Source organism: Pseudopipra pipra, chromosome 6, assembly GCF_036250125.1.
Source record: "Pseudopipra pipra isolate bDixPip1 chromosome 6, bDixPip1.hap1, whole genome shotgun sequence".
In the NCBI taxonomy this organism is placed as follows: domain Eukaryota; kingdom Metazoa; phylum Chordata; class Aves; order Passeriformes; family Pipridae; genus Pseudopipra; species Pseudopipra pipra.
Genome location: NC_087554.1, coordinates 42,941,964 through 42,958,027, shown reverse-complemented (window position 1 = coordinate 42,958,027; position 16,064 = coordinate 42,941,964). Strand labels below are relative to the sequence as shown.

General features: G+C 45.3%; 1 protein-coding gene across 1 annotated transcript in view; it reads left to right on the top strand.

Moving 5' to 3' along the window:
* Positions 1 to 10,138: 10,138 nt before the first annotated feature.
* Positions 10,139 to 16,064, top strand: part of SPTLC2 (serine palmitoyltransferase long chain base subunit 2) — a 77,670-nt gene continuing 71,744 nt past the window's right edge. Inside the window, exon 1 of the mRNA XM_064658810.1 lies at positions 10,139 to 10,291. Coding sequence (XP_064514880.1) covers positions 10,193 to 10,291 — 99 coding nt within the window. The 5' untranslated portion in view covers positions 10,139 to 10,192. The remainder of the gene's footprint in view (positions 10,292 to 16,064) is intronic.

The following is a 16,064-nucleotide window of genomic DNA, read 5'->3' as shown; positions in this document are numbered from 1 at the left end:
AGGGCCTCCCATGCCAGACAGGTCAAAACCGAAGGGTCAGATAAAATATGTCCATGGGCAGGATGGGCTCACTAGCCTTCTGGCAGTCACCTAGGAGAAGGACAACTCTAATTCCAAACCTGGGCAGATGGAGCTCGCTTAGCCCTGTAAGGCCATCCATCTAAGAGAAGGTCACTCTAATTAAACCTACGTTCTGAGGCCCTCACTGCCACCATCCAAGCTCGCTCGGCCCTGGCAGATGAACCTTAGGATTAAAGGGTGGGTCCAGTTCTGCGCATGCTGCATCTCACCTAAAAAAAATCCACTGTGCAGGCTCGAAGGTTATACCCTCATTTGTAAAGCCCTGTAGCGATGGGCGAGGGTCGAAACAGCAGGTGAAAGGTGCACTGGAAGCTGCAGACCCAACCCTGCATGCAGGCGGTTCAGGACTTTGGTCACCTGAGACTGACCCTGGAGATGACAGTCTCTTTTGGCAGCATCCTGAATGACCAAGCAGCCTTTTTCAAGGAGAGCACTGCTTGCTCCACTCGGAGAGGGGCCTAGAAAAGGTGGCCTAAACAAAGCTCATCTCCACCCTTCACCCGGTTGGTTGACCGTGGCCAACGGGCATCTTCTACTAATGTGGTCACACAAAGATCAAGAGACAAAGGCATACATCTGCCTCCAAAGGTGTACCCAAATTGACTCTCACATGCTAGAACATCAGAACCATGCTCGATTCTGCGGATAGCAGACGTCCTGAGCGTCGTTCTGCCCTGATTGCCCACGAACTATCACGTCTCAACATCGACATGGCTGCTCTCAGTGAAGTTCGCCTTCACGAGGAAGGCAGCCTCAGAGAACAGGGTGCCGGTTAAACACTCTTTTGGTCAGGTAAACCCAGAAACAAAAGGCATCTTTCAGGAGTCGGCTTCATGATTAAAAACTCTATTGTTTCTAAATTCAAAAATCTACCAACTGGTCATTCTGACCGCATTATCTCCCTACGCCTTCTACTGCGCAACAAGCAACATGTTGTATATATGGCCCAACTCTCCAAGCTGACCCTGCCGAAAAAGATAAATTTTACACTGACCTGCGCTGCCTTACCCAAAAGGTTCCTGCAGACAGTAAGATCATTATCCTTGGTGATTTCAACGCCAGAGTAGGAAAGAACTTTGAAGCCTGGAAAGGAGTATTAGGCAAGCATGGTGTTGGAAACTGCAACAATAATGGTCGCCTTCTGCTAGAGTTTTGTGCGGAGCAGCAGCTCACCATCACCAACACTATCTTTCAGCAGAAAAATAGTCTGAAGACAACCTGGATGCATCCTAGATCCAAGCATTGGCACCTCATCGATTATGTCTTGGTGCGACAGAGAGATGTTCGCGATGTTCACCATACCTGCGTGATGTCTAGTGCAGAATGCCAAACAGACCATCAACTTATGCACTGTAAACTTAACTTCAACCTTGAGTTCAAACCTAAAAGGGGCGGTATTCCAAGGAGGAGACTCCAAGTTAATGATCTTCAATCAGCTACAGTGAGAGACAGCTTTCAGGCAAACCTTCAAACTAGGCTCGAGGATCATTCCATAGATTCCTCTCCTGAATCACTTTGGCAACATATTAAAAATAGCATCCTGCAGTCCTCTGAAGAGTCCTTAGGGTTCTCCTTCAAGAAGAACAAGGGTTGGTTTGATGAAAACAAGCAAGAGATCCAGGAATTGTTGAAGAAAAAGAGTGTGCTCACTAAGCACATCACCTTGCTCAGCCATCTTGTCATGAAAGAAAAGCAGTCTTTTGTCTTGCATGCAGCAAGCTCCAACAGAAACTCCGTGACATCCAGAACAAGTGGTGGATCAATCTAGCAGGAAAAACTCAATTATGCGCAGATACAGGTGATCACAAAGGATTCTATGAGGCCTTGAAAACGGCATACGGGCCTACATACCAGGTCCAAAGCCCTCTACTCAGCGCAGATAGTCAAATGCTTCTCACAGATAAAACCTCCATTCTGAATCGATTGTCTGAACACTTTCAGACTCTTTTCAGTACCAACCATGTAGTCCAAGACTCAGCAATTCAGTACATTACACAATAACTGCTGAAGAATGAATTCACTTGTAGCGAATGTGGGTAGAGCCCTTCCTAAATCTTCATTCGTGAAGCCTAGCCATGATGATGAATTTCCTGTTGGATGAGTTGAACTGACTCGCTCTGCAGGCAGAAAAGTTGAGCATTAAAAAAAAGCTCCTTTAGCCACGTCTTTTTTCAACTCATCTATCTTCTTCCTTCACTCATTTTTTCTAAAGAAGAGATGTAGGAGAATGAGAACCTGCAAAACTGTGCTTGGTACTGGAAAGGTGACAAACTGCTCCCTCCTTCCTTCTCCAAGCTAAGGTTTGGTCACTGCTCAGGTGCTAGGGTACTGTCCTCACCGGTTTTTTTTCTTCTCTACAATATGCTGTCTTCTCATGTGCCACCTTTGAAATAGCATCAGTAAGGGATGAAAGGAAAAATAGCAACAGAGACACATTTTCAAGGCAACATTGGTTTTAGTTCTGTTCACTAGAACAGATAAATAAGAACCTGTCCAGTCTCCTGCAGCACCAACAGCATTGTCAGAAGCAGCAGCAGCAGTTGTGTTGCCCTTGAAGTCAGCCAGAGCAGCCTGATCATGCTCTGCTGGGCTCTGGGCCCCTTTAGGAGAGTTTCTCAGAGCGCTCTGCAGCCATTGATAAAGTGAGACCATGTCTCATCTGAACCTGTTTGCAAGGGTTCCACCAGGAAGAGAGCAACTTCCATAGTGCCAATAGGTAGGTCCAGATCCTCAAAAGTATTTAAGCACCTAAAAAGAAGTCAGGAATTAAAATATCACGGGGCTGTAGGTCCTAATAAGGATGTAGCTATATTGGTATTCAATGTTTTTGCTGATATAGCTGATGGTGCTTGGTAAAGTTCTGCTCAAAAAAGGGCCTTGTTCTGCTGACATAAGCTGCCTGCACACAAGGAGGGAGGGCTTCACTGCTACAGCTCTGCTGCTACAGCGATATCACACGCATTTACATGTAAATTAGAGCTTTGTTTATACCGAACAGATGCAGCCTTTCACTTCATCCTGGATGGGGGGAAGGGGAGGCGGTGAGGGTAATGGTCTCACTACTCTCATTTTATGGACTAAGAAAGCAAGGCACAAACAAAATGAACTCATTGGTTCGATATCACCCAACATGGGTGTCAGAAAAGGCAGAGATCCTGATCACAGTTTACAGCCACAGGACTGTAGAGACAGGGAGACAAGTGAGTCATTAAATAGGAGCCTTATCATGTCAACTATGTGAGGGCAAATCACCGATATGTTCAGATGGAGGGGCCGGGAATGAATGCACTAGGGAGCCCTGAGCCTAGGGGATAGAGGCTTTTTAGATGCACAAAGCACTGTCAGAAAGTAAATGAACATGAGGAATAAAATTTCTGCTATGCTGCTTCTCTACTCACTAACCTGAGTGGCAATAGGCATGAGTGACACTGAATGTCCATGGAGGATGGACACGAAAGCTGAAGCAGCACAGGGGATTAACAACACATTAAGACACAAAACACACAGTTCCACTGTGATAGCATAAATAAAGATCCAAAACTCAGGCTCCAGAAAAAGCAGGTGGTGTCATGGGTTGGTTAAACATAGTGGAAGTGGGTGGGTGTTACTGCTGGCCTTACGATTGCTCTAAGAGACATTCTAGTTCCATTTCAGAGAAACATCAATCCCCATTCCAAAACACTGCACAAGTCACTGCCCAAACGAGAGGCTAACATCCAGAAATTTGAACTGGGGAGTGCCGGATGGGAATAGACATGACTTCCTGAATACCGTTTTGTACAGGAGTCTTGGGGGCAGGGGACATGAGAAACAGCAGATAAAGCATAGAAAAGAAGGCTCCAAACAAAGCAGTCAGCCCCAACTAAAGCCTAGAGAAAAACAGCTCTTTGGTACTGGCTGAAAGAAGGTGTGGTGGTGCATGCCTTCCTCCCCGCTTCTGGCCATGCTGGTCAGGCCTCAGCATTGACGAACAGCACCTGGACTAAGCCACTCTTCAGCTTATCAGGAACATTGTCTGCTCCCAGGAACTTATGCTGTCTAACGAGCTCCTGTTTTTTAACGAACACCCTTGGAAACCTATTTTTCTTGCTTGAATAACAACCCAAGTGGAACATTTTTGTTATCAAACTTTGAAAAAAAGTTTGATAATGAAAATAACCCAAAGTGAGGCCAGATGGAAAAATTACTATGACTAAAGCCAACTCTCTTGTGACCCTATAAACAGCAGTCCTAAGTGGGACCCTTTGAGCTCTCTGCAGCAGGTTTCACCAGCAATCTGCCTCTGACTGGGACGTCTCTCAGAGCTCACAAACTCTCAAGTCTGCTATACTTGTAGGACTGCAGCCAAACACCAACGACAGAATCTCAGCAGATACCTCCATTCCTTGAAGCTCAACCCTTTGCCCACTGAGAAGATGCAAGGGCATCCAACATGAGTATTTAACTGGATTTGATGGGACTTTTTCACAGGTGTATACCTTGTACCTACTCCATTAGATCTGTGTGCGTTCAAGTGTGAATATCCTATAGCAAATGTACTATGAATGTTGTTTGCCTAGATTCTTAAATATTTTAGATTCACAAGTAAGTTAGGCCTGTGAGTTACTGTTGTGCTTTAGTAAATTCTATAGAATCTTTTGTTAAATTCTTTTATCAATTCAGTGCTGTTAAGTTTAAGTGCTGTCAAACCCTTTAGGCCTAAACCACTGGTCAAGTCAGCAGCTAAGTTTGGCAAAGGGGGTCCACTCTGAATCTTGTGACTCAATAGGAGGGTCTCTCTTATTTGTTTTTATCTTTACCCTTTCCTATTCTTACCCTTTTTCGATCCCCAGCCTCCCCATGGATAACTTTTTGTTGATTTTAGGTTTAGACTGATTTTTAGGTTTTAGTCTGATTTTTCTCTGTGTGCTTTAACCATCAGGTTAGTAGTAGAGTGAACCTTGCCAATGAACTTTGCCGCGCTTTAACATTAAACCTGCTTTTGCTGATGATTTTTTGAGTGACCTAAAACACTCTTTTGCAACAGAAAGCTGGAGCCATAAGCAAGGAAATAGTGTCCTACTACTTGATTCCCTTACACCATTAGAAATATAACCTTATACATATTTTGTAAATAATTTTTAAAAAGGTAAGTACAGTTAACCACTTCTCTCCTAACTGAAGGATTAAATTTTTGGCTACTAAAAGGAATAATAACTGCAGGGGGGGAAATTAGTCTATTGTTAATCCCCTCTGCCACACTGGATTCCCTCACATACCCTGTTCTGCTCACTAACACACTGATCCTAACAGATACCATCCCATCCCCTCCTCTCTTACATCTCTGTTTTCTTGTGGCTCATCAGATCCATATTCATACACATCTTTCAGTCCCTGGTATATCCTCTCTGGCCTCTTGCATCTCTGATCACAAACCTCCAGTTCTGACTCCTATCCCATTTCACCACAAAACCATGCAAGTCTGATTGGCTAGCCTGGTTTCTCCAGGCAAACAGACTGAACAGCAAACAGTTCACTCTATTTACAAATCCTGGTCCAAGTCAGTGCCAAAAGACAGGTTCAGCCAAGGCTTCACTGCAAAAAAGAGGGGAAAATGAACAGTCTTTTTAGTATTATATAGGTTTAGAGGTTACAATGTTTCCAGAATAGTATTATTTTCTGAGCCAGTAAAACAGAAGCTGGGGTGAGCCTAGAGTAGCATTCACAGGAGAAAGTGCTAAGGACAGGGAGGGTCTCTCCTGGAGCACACAATTTGCAGCTTAGCTAAATTTGAAACAATTAACTCCATTGTTTAGAAGGATGTACCTGTCTTCCCTTGCTTCCACTAGAAGGAAGCAATCTGCTGTGGGCATTGATGGTTTACCTACTTATAAAGATATGCTGAGGACAAATCATGGGTCATTCCTACACCAGGCTAGCCAACCCTCCAAGCAGTGCCTCTTCATCTTTCCATGAAGTTTAGGTAGGGGCTTGCCAAATTTTCCTGAGCACCCTCATAACTATCAGCTTTGTTCAAGGCTATGAGGTCCCCAAAGACCTTTCCTCATTCTTCTCCTATGCTTCAGGCTGCTCTGAGAGGGAACAGTCTATGTTCTTCAAGTACATTCTGCCATTCAGTCCCAAGCTAAAATCCAAGGTTCCCTGCTCCTCTGGAGGCATTTCCCACAGTCCCTGCAGTTTTAGAGCCAGGCTGCTGTAACCACGACAGAAAACCAGGAAGCAGTAAGAACACTCACCTCACAGCACTATATCGTCCTGCCCAAACTGCAGCCTTTTCAGCTACATGTTCAGCAGTCATTTTGTGCTTACTTCAGCCTGGAGACTGAAGATGAAGAAGAGGAAATGCACCTGAAGAATACAGACTGTTTCTTCTTAGAGCAGCCTGCCTGCTATTCATTGCCTTGAATGCAGTGGCTGAGCCACTGCTTATTCTATCTCTGAATTGTAAATATAAAAGTCAAAGGCTTAGGTTTATTTCTGACTACACCTGCCTTGTGACCTTCTATCTGACTCTGCATAGAGAGATCAGGTGTGTGATGATCATTCACACACACAGTTTTGTGTCAGTTTTCAGAATTTCCTCTCAGAGGAAATTCTTCCTCTCTGTTGTGCCTCTGATGCATTCTGATGATCTCTGATCAGCGCAGAAGGCCCTTATTCTCTCTGTTTGGGACCTTAGAGCAGAAAATTTTTTTGCTGCACTTCTCTGTCCCAGTGGCTACCCAATTACTCCTTCCTGAACTTACCTGTCTGCTGTCTCCAAACTTCACAATTCTCCTCTGTGATCCCTAAACCTACAGATGGTTAGAACAGTACTCATTGACTCATGTCAGTGATAAAAGCTCTCTGTTGACATGAGCCTGCTGTGCCGCAATCACTGCCTGTCTTAACTTGTTGCTTATGGTCCACTCTTCCTTTTGACTCATCAATTTTTTTGATACAGTCCTTTGCTTCATGCAATTGTCAAAGTAAGGCAGTTTGCTCTGCCAGCTGACAGGAACAGTATCCTTGGGGCCTGAAAGGAAACTTCAAACTGGAATTTGCTGTCCTGATTTTGTTTGGCTTCTCGATTTTGCAACTGCATAATCCAGAGGCGCAAACTGCAGCCACCTGGGTACACAGGCGTCCTGTGCATCACAGGGAGCCATATCAGAGTTGCCTGCACATGTGACTCCAGGAGCTCTGTGGGATGTGCTTGGTGTTGCCTTGTGGCAGTAGGTGTGCCCCAGGATGGCATCCCCATGCTGGGACCTGTCTCCATGAATATCCTGGACTCATCTGTCACTGCAACCTCAGGGTGAGCGTGGCCTTCCCTGTACCCTGTACTATGCCAGAAGGGACCAGAGGCCCCTCAAACACCAGGTTATGCTGGTCCCATGCTCAGGACAAGGTGGGGCCTCACAATGCGATTAGGTCTTGTGTGCAGGGGTGCACTGCAGCTGCTGTGTCAGACTGCACAGTCCTGCACGAGGTAACTAGTGTGTCCCTTAATGTTATTTATGTTTCCTAAACCAGAACTGAAACCATCACATTGTAAGGGTTTGTGTTAGCTGGGTTCAAGGACAGATGAAGTGACCAGTCTGCAGGTACCTACATGTGAAAAGGTTTGTGCTTCAATTGAGCAGATAACAGGGCAGATAACAGACCTAGTGCCTGCAGGTGAAGCAGCTTATCATCTCCAGAAGCAAGGCATTAGCAGATGAAACTCCTCCCTGCACAAGTGGGCAGGCAGTGGAGGGTGCTGCCCCATGTGTGCCCTGTGAGTGTAGACTCGTGGACCATCTACACTCCATGGCACAAACTAGTCAGTATAATCCAATCTGTTCTGTTCAAAGGAAGAGGGGACAGGAGGAAAACACCTACAGCCAACTATGGCAATGGGGGAAAAGATCATTCAAAAAGTTCTACAGTATGTGGTCCCCTAGTACTCTTCTCTCTTGCTTGCTCATTTATCCAGAAAAAAATCAGAAGCAAGAGGGGTCGCTGTGCCTCTCCCCCACCAGTGCTCCTAACTGCACCTACACTGAAGCCAGTCCACTTGTGCAAGCACCCAAGTGCTGAACAGGAGTGCTTGCTGCTTTGATCCCTAGAGCCCTCCTAGCAACACCAATCTCCCCCAGGGTCCCATCCTGCAACATGAGAGACGGGACATGCCCAATCCCATCTTAGCTGATGGCTCTGTCACTGCACACAGAAACCAGGTGAAGAAAGCGTGCTGCTCAGGCAGGTCCATACCTGCTTTAGTAGCAGTCGAGATATGGGAGTGGCCACAGACAGCAAGAAAGGAACGAGGTCTCACACATAGCTTGCGCTTCTTTCCTAGGAGGCTCTTGTCCAAAGGTGACACAGAGATATGAAGCATACTGGACACACACTGCTGCCTACAAATAGGCGGAAACCAGGCTGTGAAGCTTTCCTATCTTCCTGAGGGAAGCAAAATTACTGTCTTGCACAGTCATTTTTGTTAGAGACTCCGTGTTCATACCAAATTTGCAATGAGATCCATGACAGCGGTTCCAAGATGTGATTGTAATACAGAAAGATAACTATCAATAGTAGCAAATCAGCGAGAAAAGGATGAGCCCATTCTCTCAAAGTCATCTGCTTAAACCTGCTAACTCTCCATTCTGTTTTTTCCTGACTGCAAGTGCTAAGAAACACCTCAGCTCTTCCCTTTCAATTACACTGGAGAAATCAAAGGTCACACTCTTCCATCTTTTCAGTGTGTGATTAAACATGTCAGGCTGTTTCCTTTCTGCCAATTAACGCTCCTGCAGCTCAGGAACCGCTCCCCAGGACGCACACAAGTGTTTAATAGCACACAAACACATATGCCCTGTGATTTGCACAGCACCTTCCTTCTGGCTCTTTCTGTGTGGTGTTTGGTCACCCAAACTATACTGAGGTTGGTAACACCCACCCCCTAACTAAACACAGCGTTTAATTTACCTGGTCTCTGAACGAAATACGCATTTCCAAATCCCGTCAGAAAACACATTTGTATACAAATCTAGGATGGTTTTTAAACACAGCCGTAGGCAGCACAAACAGATGGGCAGCTCCAGCTGTCGGGGGCGATACAGCTCAGCAGGGTGGCCAGGCTCACGCCGGACTTCAGTCCAAATATAAATCCTATGGGATTAAGCTCTGCCCGGGGCTTGTCTCCAGGGGTCCCTGCCAGGGCCTTCACTATCCGGGCGGACTCCTGAGTTGCTGGGAAGGGCATTACAGTAACTACGTCTGACCCCCTATACGCCATGTGGAGCTCTCACCCAGGGCTCTCTGTCGGGTGACTTTACCAGGGCACAGCCCGAGGCGTCCTGGGGCAGCCCCCTAGGTCTCGGAGGAACCGCTTCGCTCATCAGCTCCCTCAAAGCAGAGCAGCGAAGGGCTCTCCGGCTGCCTCACCCCACCATGGCTCTCTCCGCGCTCCAGCCGCCGGAACAGGGCCAAGGGCTGCCCGGCGGGGACGGGGAAGGCAGCAGCACCGGTCCACGCCGCGCTGCCCCCTCCGCGCGCAGGAAAGAGCCCATGGGCGCTCCAGGTCCCTCCCAGGAGCGGGACGGCGCAGACCCAAGAGGTCAAGGCCCCCTGTCCGTGTCCCCGTCCCTGCCCGCCCAGCCCAGCCTCCACCGGCACCGTGACCACGCCCCGCACCACCGCCCCTTCCCTGCGTCGCGCTCGCCCATTGGCTGCTGCCTCAGCCCCCGCTCCGCTCCTCCCTCCGCCATTGGACGGACCCCGCTGCTCGCGCGCGCCCCTCCCTCCGCCTCGCGCTGTGATTGGCTAGCTCGTCCTCTTCGCTCCGTTCCCGGTCCCATCTCTGCCAAGCGATTGGACAACGTTCACCCCTGGCTCCGCCTTCTCCGGAGCGTCCCGCTCTGCGATTGGAAGAGCCCCTCCCTTCGCCCCGCTCCCCTCCCACCCTGCCGCCGTACGGGGCTCCCATTGGCCGGCCGGCGCCCGTCCCGCGCGCGCGCGGGCGCGGCCCGGCAGGGCCCGTCCCCGCGCGTGACGTCCGCGCGAGCCATTGGGGGAGCGGCGGCCGCGCTTCCGGCGCTGCGGGGCTGGGCGGGGGTGGCGGCGGAGCGGGCGCGGCGGGGCCGGCGGGATGGAGCGGCCCGAGCGGCCCCGCGCCAATGGCTGCGGCGGCGTCGGCGCCCACGGGGCGCTCCGGAACGGCTTCGTGCGCGGCCCGCCTGGAGCGCAGGTGTGCGCGGGGTGGGTGGGGACACCGGGGCCGGCGGGGGGCGCGGCGGCGGCGGCGGCGGGGCCGGGGAAGTCACCGAGGTGTGGCCGTGGGTGTGGGGGACGTCGGCAGAACTGGGCTGTTTGTGGCCCCGGCCCTCGCCTGGGGAGGCGGGAGGGCAGTGTCTGGGGTGCTCGCTCGCCGGGTTGGTGATGGATGTGAAATGAGTGGCCCTCGAGTCACGTCTGTAACTTTGCTGCAAGGCTTTGGTTGGCGGCAAAGCTTTGAACTTAAACCCCGCTACAGCACAATAGGTCTCTGCTTTAGAAGAGAAGGTTTTAGCAGTTCTTCGCCGCTGTTCTGTTGTTCCAGGGGCGATGCACAGGGCTGTGGGTACAAGTAGCCAAGAGCAGGGACTTCCCTGTACAGCAGAGTTGGAGATTGATGCAGCACTTCCCGTCCGGCTGTGTGGACACTGTGATGCGAGTGTGTATTTGTGCTTTCAGACTGCCAATTGTTTCTCTGCAAAGCACTCAAGTTTTCTGTTCTAGTGTAAAGATCTTAATAGTTCTCATGGAGTCAGTACCAGCAGTATGGAATAGATTGTTTCCTTGGATGCTTCTTGAGAAAAGCCTTCCTCCATTGTTATCCCTCCTGTTGCTCCTGTTTTTCAGTCCTTCTGCTTTTCCAGTGTAGGCTTGTGCAGTCACTGCATGAACTAGATTGAAAGCTGTTGCAGGGTATAACTAAACTTTTTTTCCCCCTTGAGTTATCTTTAACTCAGGATACTTACTGTGTTTCTGTTCCTGTATGGATGCTCACAGTCTTGCCCTGGCCTTTGGGAGGTGATAGCACAGTATTGGGAGTGCAAAAGTGTAGAGCAGGGTACAACACCTTGGTGTGGCAGTATTGTCAACTTGTGCTGGTTTGGGGAGCTATAGCACTGGTAGTCTTGCCTTGCACACACCAAGTGCTGCTGGCTGTGAAACCTTAGACATAAATCTGAGCTGAGACCAAGTAGGTGATGATGAGTGTTCTTTTGTGAGTGCTTCCCCACACTGTGCTTTCTGAAGAGGAAGGTCCGAATACAGTTATGTGCTCCTACTTCAGAAGAACAGAAAAATTAAGTAAGGAAGCCTTTTCCTCAAGGATTTTGTTCAGCTGTGTATCTGGAGAAGATGGGAGATACAGCATTTGAATGGAAAAACTATAGATGTCAAACTGAGGAAAAACCTTGCTCTTTTATGAGATATTCTATTCAGTTAGTAGCTTGTGTGTGATACTATGCTCAGATATGTTTTGGAGGCCTGAGGCATTTGGGATAACTGTTTATAAAGGGGGAGAGTGGTCATTGGAGAAGTGGTCACAAGAAATCTTACCAAAAAGCCAGAATGAAGTGGCATTGTCAGAGGATGTAAGAAGTGTACAGGTAAATTTGATATCTTTGTGGCAGCTGCTTGCTGGTCAAGCGGAGATTTATAATTAAGAGTCTTATATTCTTTTCTCTGCAACTTTATGTGGGCCAGATTGCTAACTTTCAAAATGAGGGTTTAAATGTTAGAATTGGACTGGAAGAAGTGCTGTTTAGGGAAACCAAGCATGTACAGCTTTCTCAAATAGCATCAGTAGAGGTAAGCTGCCAAAAGATTTGATTGATGGTGCATCACAGATTTGGGTACCTAATTGGTCTTTTGCCTTTTGAATTTTGACTGTTGGGTCTTTACACAGGAGAAGGGAAACATATCAATGCTCACTGGGTGTACAATATATTTGTCTGTGTATGTATATACTATGTACATTCCACATGCAGCACTTGAGAATCTGTAACTGAAGAGGTCTGTGGAATCTAAAGTAATCAAGTACCAAAAAGGAGGCAGCTTACATGCAAAAGTGCAATTCCTACTTAGTAGAAAAAAAACTCGAAAAAGTAAAAATGAGGAAAAGAATGGTGCTTTTTCAAGAAAGCTTATGATGGGGTTCATTGCTGCCTACTAAGACTGTACAGTAACTGACTTAGGCTACCTTGGAGATTAGTGAAATATCATCAATGACTAGGAAAGTGACCATTTGAAGTTAGGATTTCAGCATGTTAAAAAAACATTCTGTCAAAATACTAAGATAAGTAACAGCTCTTTCCTTTGCTTTCTTGGGAAGTCTTGTGTTCAATTTACTTTGTTCCTGCTTAAAGTTAATTTGTTTAGAGATTATAATTCAGTGAATGCAACGATCTCGTTATGAATACTTAAATTGAAAGAGGTTCAAGAACCATATGGCAGTTAAAAATTGTGGAAGATTGGAGAAAAGTGACTGATTTCTGACTGTACAGTTAAGGGAGCGCATGGTTAAAAAGGATAGTAATCTATGAATGATCTTAAAACTGATTTAAAGCTTTGGTGTAATACTACACTATGTAAGATGAAAGCCTGACATCTCAAAGGATATTGTCATGATGTGAGGAAATGAACACAGGCAGGAGAAAGCATGCAAATCTAAGTAAAAGAACAGTGAAGTTACCTCTTCAAGCTGTGCATGATTCTGCTTTTTATATCCATCTGTTCTGTTGGACAGAGTGTTAATCAAGTTCAATAGAAAAATGGTCTTTAGAATCTGTCAAGACACTTGTGAGAATAATAAAAAGTGCAGAATCATAAAAATTGCTTCTTTCTGCAGTACAGTTTTAAACTGGAATGTATTTCTCCATTGGAGTGTTTTGCAAATGACTAATGGTTTTCTAATGCTGCATCTGAAAAGAATTTTCTTGCTTAAAATAGGGAGATTGGGTCTTATTTAGTGGGAGAAGGTGCCCTGATTTTCCATGATAACTTATTACAATCTACCTATTATTGTGAGCAGATTTTTAGTAATGTTGTATTTTCCACTCCTTAATTGAGCTTCTCACCTTAGAATGGTTGTGTTATGCTTCTAGAAGTTGAAGAAGAAGAAATAATCTCAAACAAAAAAAAATAAAATTGAATATAGGTTTTAGATATCAAGTTCCTAATTTCTGTTGTACTGGTATCTCCAAATCAGTTAGATAGGAGCTGGCATTATATAAACAAATTTTAATTTCCCTGATGTTTCTAGAAGGTCTTCAAATGCCTATAGCAACCTCCAGATAGTTTATTGCATAGATGCCTTTGTAAACGAGTTACTACTTCCTCAGGAAGGCAAGAAAGTTTGGTTGAGTGGAGTGGGAGGACTGTGGGATTTGCATTCCTTTAAAACTGTCACAAGTCCTGAATTCTAACAGCTATTAAAATGGGCAGCACAGGTATTTTTATTTTCTGAAAGCCTTGGTGTGTACATGTAGAAAACAGTTTGTGTAGTCCTGTGATTTGTGCTTGCTCTTCCTAGAGAGAGCAATCATATTTTGCTTGTAGGATCATCTCCCAGGATGCTTCAGGATGCAGGGGAGCTTCATCTTGAATGGAGCTTCATTCAGGATGCTGAATGGCTTCATCTTGATTTTTTTTTTAGATGTTTTTGCTGGAATTCAGGTTAGCGTAACTTGTTCGGGAGAGCACACTTAAAAAGATGACTGCAGCATATACTGGAAATTTTTCTTGCTACAGTGAGTTGGTGGTAGCAGTGATGTGAATAAGCCCTTGTTTCAGATGAAAGTTAGCATAAGATAAAGATGTTAAATAACTGCCCTGTCCACTGGTATAAAAAGGAATTTTAGTACAGAATTTTGGGTTTTTTTTTCATATCTGCATGCAAATTTAAATGCAAATATTTCTGATGAAAAAGAATGATCCTGAAGAACTAAATCTCATTAACTTCTTCATGAAGAAGCGATTGTTCCCCCTTACTCAGCATTTGTGAGACTGCATCTTGCGAACTGTGTCCAGTTTTGAGCTTCCCAGGAAGACACTGACATAGCCACATCAATCTGTGAATCCAGTGAAGTGAATCCCAAGAAACAGAGGCTGAGAGAGTTGGATTTGCTCAACCTTAGGAGGAGAGAAGGCTCAACGAGCCTGGCTGCGGGATATAGAGAAGATGGGGCCAAACTCCTGGAAGTGTGTGGCAATAGAATGAGAGGCAATGGATGTAATTTGGAAGAATGGGAAATTTTGATTACATATAAGGAAAATTTTTCCCATGAGGGTGGTAAAATACTGGAAGAAGTTGCCCAGAGAGGTTGGAACTCCATGAAGGAGTTCAAGACTATGTTGGACATGGCCCTTGGCAACCTGTTGTAATTAGACCTGCTTAGAGCTGGGGCTTTGATATGTTGACCACTGGAAGTCCCTTCCAACCTTGGTTATACAGATAAACTCACGGATTGCAGGGGAGTGTCCAGGTTTAGGCATTTGCATTTAGTCTTTGAACCCCTGTAAAAATGTGTGCCTTTAGGCTCGTGGCATGTACTGAGGCTTGCGTCAGACCTGAGGAAAGAAATTACTAATTTCTGCCTCTTGCTTGGGTTTATGATTGACTGCATGTATTGTATCAGTAACCTAAAACTGAAGTGAGAAGAAAATTGGTTGACCTAGAAAAGACTGTGACCTTGTTCAGATGTTTTAGTTGACAGAACTCTTATTTCTGAAAGAGGGTACCTGTGCACAAGGATCTTTTTCTAATACCAAATTCAGTTGTAAAAGACTATAAGCCTTTGTGGAAGTAATAGCTACTCAGCGTTTTCCCTGGAAATGAGTATTTGAGGTGATCATATTAAATTAGTAGATGTAGTGCCAGTGTTGTACTTGTTGAGAATTTGTGTGTCTGTGCTTGTATGAAAACAAACGCCCATGGTAGCTGCTGATGTGACAGGCTTCTCTTAGATTTGAATATGTGCTGCTGAGAAGCTGGTTTGTGTGAAGCGTTAAAACGTATTTATTATATTGGGATTGTCATTTCAAATTTAGCTGGTGATAAGCCTTAAATGCTCTAAAAATTTGTTAAAAGTGTATGCAGGTTCTTTTTTTTTTAACCATATCTACTTGAATGATATGTCATTTTGCTCTCTTAATTGTGCAGTAGAAACATTGTTTTTCTAAATGTCATGTTTTCAATTTGTTGGGGGGGGGGGAAAGCTGTATCTGAATTATCTATTGGCTTTAGTTTTTCGAGGTGAAACATAAAACACTGGTCTGTCTTCAACAAGGTTTCCAGTTTTTTGGTTTGCCATCATTAAGAAATGAATCCTAGAAAAATAACTGTTTTTAATGGAAAAGTATAGTCTTGAAGAATACCTATCATTGAGAAAGTAGGAGTTGGAAAGTTTGGGATGTAATGGGGTTTAATGTCCATAAAAATGAGAGCAGATTCTAAAGCATGTTAGAAATGCTTTCAGAGGTATCTGAGAGCCTAGAGATTGGCTCGTTAGGGAACCACTACAGACGTGTGCTGTATTTGGAAATCTTTATTGTAAAGCATATTTAGTAATTAAGCATGCAGTTTGGGAATTCTGTCAAAATCCTGTATACCTACAGTCTACTGAACGTACTAGATAAAGTTACATAAAAGGTTTAAGGTAATTTAAGGTAAGCTGTTAGGAAAGAAGTATATTCTCGGTAGGGTTCAAATTGTCACCCATGTGTAGCAAGCAAACCCCTCAGATTTAATTGCATCCTTTACTTGCTAAAGGGAAGAAAAAAACTCCAACCCAAAACCTAAGCAACACTTAAATATTGTGGAGATTTACACTGTTTGTGTGGATGTGGTAAGTGCATTTTAACAAAGGACTGTCAAATTTGTTGGGAGTAACTAGTTGCAAATAAAAATATTTGATAATATCTGTCAACAGGAACAAATGTTTAATTAAGAAAACATGAGTGTTAAAGTCTGT